The sequence below is a fragment of the Oryzias melastigma genome, linkage group LG10, assembly GCF_002922805.2.
Source record: "Oryzias melastigma strain HK-1 linkage group LG10, ASM292280v2, whole genome shotgun sequence".
NCBI classification, from domain to species: domain Eukaryota; kingdom Metazoa; phylum Chordata; class Actinopteri; order Beloniformes; family Adrianichthyidae; genus Oryzias; species Oryzias melastigma.
The window spans coordinates 13485992-13490064 of NC_050521.1; the positions used below are offsets into that span (position 1 = coordinate 13485992).

Genomic DNA, 4073 nt, shown 5'->3' on the forward strand with positions numbered 1-4073 from the left:
TTGTCATTTTATTCACTTATTTCTAATTTGAAAATGTTAAAATACAGAAAAGAAATTAGCAATTTTTAACTTTAAGAAAATATATTCAAGTAAATGTTATGTTGTCATCAATTTATTGTTGATTTATATGACTCAAGTTGTAGAGTTATTTCACTTCTGCATTTTTCTCTCTATATCAGAACAGTTCCACTATTTTATTTTGATTTTTTAGCATGTACCCTGTTTGTTTATCGGTTTGAAATCTCCCTCGTTTTGGCAGATTCTGACCAATATTTTCAGTGTCATGTAAGTAAATCATTTCCCTCCCATTTCACTTTGTGCATCAATGATTATTATTTACCATAAATGTCATTTTTAGCCTTTGACTATGTGTAAACCCCACTGCCCTGCTGAGCTGAAACTGAAAGTATCTTCCCAATGTTTGTTCCTTTAGGAGCGGGAACGCAGATCTCCTGCCCTCAATTTCCACATGTCTGCCTTTCCTGAGAACACCAGCAGTGCTCTGCAGATCTACTGCCACCAAGAGGGAGTCAAGGTCTGAAAACAAGTTGCTTTTTACTATTCACTCTGGAGCTGATCTATGTAATTTTAGTGTGTATTAATATGCCACTTTGTGCAGGATGTAATCATTCCCGAGCTGATGAAGAAACTAGATATTTTGGGGGACAATGGGGTGAGTTTTAATACAATTTCCTTTTTGTTTTCTGAAAAATAAATGCTAACATCTATATCTGTTCCTGAAGAACCTCAGAAATGAGGAGCAGGTGGCTGTGATCCAGGCAGGAACGGTGATCTCACTCTGTGAAAAGGTAAATGGAAAGCTTGTCGTCTGAGAAGCGTAAAAACCTTTAATCTTTTTTTTTTTATTTATTTATTTTTTTTTACCACAGCTGTTCTTCCTGGAAAATGAATGCGTTCAAGTGTACTTTCACCTTGTTTCTCTCTAGTGGTTGAAGCAGATTGACACAACAGAGGCTGCCCTCACACAGAAGATGATGGACCTGGAAAACGACAAGGTGAAAGGAAGATTCACCCAAACAATATTTCCCCATCTTTAATTATTAACAATGCTTCTTATAAGCTGGGTAGTATTTAAACTCTGGATATTTTAATATTAACCATACTATTGTTTCAAATTGTTTCAGGAGCTTTTCAGTAAGCAGAAGGGATTCCTTGAGGAGGAGTTGGACTACAGAAAGCAGGCCTTGGATCAGGCGTACATGGTTGGAAGCTTTAAGCTGCACTTATTTATTGATTATTTTCTTAATAATAATCATCAAACTAATGTTTATCTTTGCCTGGTTTTTATACAGAATATTAATTACTCATGGTAAATGATTAGCAAAAGCAGCTAAACAGCATTGTCATTATCGCATGGCACATAAACCTTTGGGATCCCAGTAATTTTCATGAATGTAATGTGCTCCAATTTGTCACATTGTGTTGGGATACTGCATCTTTTATAATTTCTAAATTTTGCTTGAGTCGCAGCTTTACAGTAGGATAATTTTATGCTTTATAAAGGAAAACACAAAAATGTTATGTCTATTCAAACAATTGATTCCATTTTAAATTGAAATAAAGGGGTTTTATTACTTGTTAGCAGTTTTAAAAGTATTTAGAGAAGAATAAACTGGTCACTTTTTTTGAAATTCTAACCATTTCATTTGCTCAGTTTTGTTGTTGGCTTGTCTTCCAATCTCTCCCTTCATAATCTCTTGCCCAATTTCTTGGATTTTAAATGTCATATGCTGTATTTTCCGGGTGTAGCTTGAGTGTTTCTAATCAAAAATGATGGGCAGCCAAGGCTTTGACCCAAAATGTTGAGTGGAACAGTGTTTGACATAGTTGCCACGGTCACAGTGATGTGTGTCTTTGTGCGTATTTGTGTATCTGTCTGTGTGTGTGCACCCTGTTTCTGCATGTGCATGTGCATGGCTGTGCGTTTGTGTGCGTGTACACGTGGCTGGCTGTGCAGAGGATCGAGGAGCTGGAGGCCACGCTGTATAGCGCTCTGCAGCAGGAGCAGCCAGCATGCCGGGCGGTGGCCGAGTCGCTGACAGACAGTCAGAGGGAGGAGCTGAGGCTAGCCGTGGACAAGCTGCGGCGTCAGATTCTCCGGCAGAGCCGGCAGTTTGACAGTCAGATCTTACAGGAGCGCATGGAGCTCCTACAGCAGGCTCAGCAGGTAAGGCTTCAAAGCGGACCCGGTTAGGGTGTTAAATCCTGCTAATCCTCAATCTGACCCCTTGGTATCTGTCTGGTGTGACAAAAAAGATGCAGTATCCCCGTCTAGCACACATTAACCTTGTCTGTGTGTGAGTGTGATTCACTTGACCTTAGAACGCCCTTCTCCCCCCAGTGTTCGTCCCTGCAAGCAGTCTTCTCAATGGTTTTCCATCCACTTTCATGCACTTGCTGTTCATTAACTCATCAACAGCCACAACTCTAAACATCATGACTTAGGAACTCTGACATCTAATCTTTAAACATTAAAGACCCACTCCAATGAAAATTGTGTCTCTAGTGTATTTAACAGATTCTTGTGGAATGTTTCTGATGATGAAGGACATGTATAAAGAAAATTACACTTGAAATTGTTTTTAATCAGGAGCAGATGAAAAAAACTTGTTGTGTATAAACTACAGTCGACAAGCTCCCAACTCCTCTCCATTCTGATGCACAAATAGTATTTCTATTTTCCGCGTTCAAGCTGGCATCTCTCTCAAAACTGTACTGCTGGATTTCTCTGCATTTTTGTTGCGTCGAGAATGTTAATTTTTGGGTGCAACAGCCTGCAAGCTAATGGGAGTGCAGCTGGATGATGGGAAATAGGGGTGGGCTTACACAATCCCTACAGTCTCACCCACAAATTTCTGATGAACTCCTGCTGCTCTTCAGAAACTATGTTCTATAAAACAACACAGGTTTTTTGATTTTGAATAAACAGCATACTCATAATTAGAAGACTACTAGGAGGTCTTTTACAGTAGGTCAAAAGATGAGTGGAGTGGGTCTTTAAGTCCTCAGAACACACTTAACCTTATGAGGTCATTTATGCTCAAATTGTCCCCTCTTCTGTTCAGCAACCCACTCCCATCCTAAATAACTGCAGTGGAGATAGATGATTTGAGGGCTCTAGATCATTTATTAAACTTAATTCCTTTTGACATATTTTCTGTTGGACAAAAGCTTCTATTTTACCCATTTGAGCACCTTCTAACCATCTGTGTTTGTGTTGCAGAGAATTAGAGAGCTGGAGGACAGGATTGACTTGCAAAAGAGACAAATAAAAGAAATAGAAGAAAAGGTATTAACTCACAATTCTTTTCCTGGCGTTAAATCGAGTGACTGTGTAAAATGTCTATAAATTCTTCTCTTCTGCTTTGCTGATGAGTGTTCATTTTTCCATTTTTTGACGCCTCCCTTTTTCCTCTCTCTCTTCTGTCACCTCCTTTTTAAATCTTTTGGGTTCTTTTAGTTTTTGTTCCTCTTTTTGTTTTTTTCTTTAGCTTTTATTCTATGGCCTTAATGAAAGTGACGTCAGATTCACATCAGGTAAAGCCCAACATTGTATCTCTATTAAGCCTGGTTACAGTTTATTACATCTAAAGTCTAAAGACAGATGTGTATTTTCTTTTTTGTAGGTATTAACATGTTGTGGAGGCAAGAAAGGATAAAATAAAACTTGTATTTAATGCATTTATAGACGGTTCATTGAACCTAATGGCCTTTTTGATAAACATGCACTTTTGCAAAACTATTACTCACAAAGCAGACCTCTTTATAATTTAATAAAGCACCCTGATGAAGTTAGGGTTCATTCGTGTATTAATGGTGTAGTGGTTTTTGAACATGAAGTATGAAGCTCTTTTGTGAAAACTAAAAACAGATTTATATAAAGCAAGTAAAGTCAGAAGATTTTGCAGCATCACGCTGCAGCCTCAGAAGAAGCAAGGCCCACTTTGTGCACTAGAAAAGTGATAATAAAAGGCCGAGTGAAGGGAAAGCAGTCCGTCTGCCAACTGGATATAGAGGATTCTGGCAAAGTCCGGCGTCTGTGACGTTTCTAA

General features: G+C 38.5%; 1 protein-coding gene across 1 annotated transcript in view; it reads left to right on the plus strand.

The window, feature by feature from the left end:
• The window catches only part of jakmip1 (janus kinase and microtubule interacting protein 1), a 22645-nt gene extending 18810 nt beyond the window's left edge, over positions 1-3835 (plus strand). Inside the window, exons 15-23 of the mRNA XM_024283111.2 lie at positions 434-535; positions 620-673; positions 744-809; positions 948-1016; positions 1146-1223; positions 1979-2188; positions 3245-3310; positions 3482-3558; positions 3648-3835. Of these exons, the coding sequence (XP_024138879.1) occupies positions 434-535; positions 620-673; positions 744-809; positions 948-1016; positions 1146-1223; positions 1979-2188; positions 3245-3310; positions 3482-3532 (696 nt within the window). The 3' untranslated portion in view covers positions 3533-3558; positions 3648-3835. The remainder of the gene's footprint in view (positions 1-433; positions 536-619; positions 674-743; positions 810-947; positions 1017-1145; positions 1224-1978; positions 2189-3244; positions 3311-3481; positions 3559-3647) is intronic.
• The last annotated feature ends 238 nt before the right edge of the window (positions 3836-4073 follow it).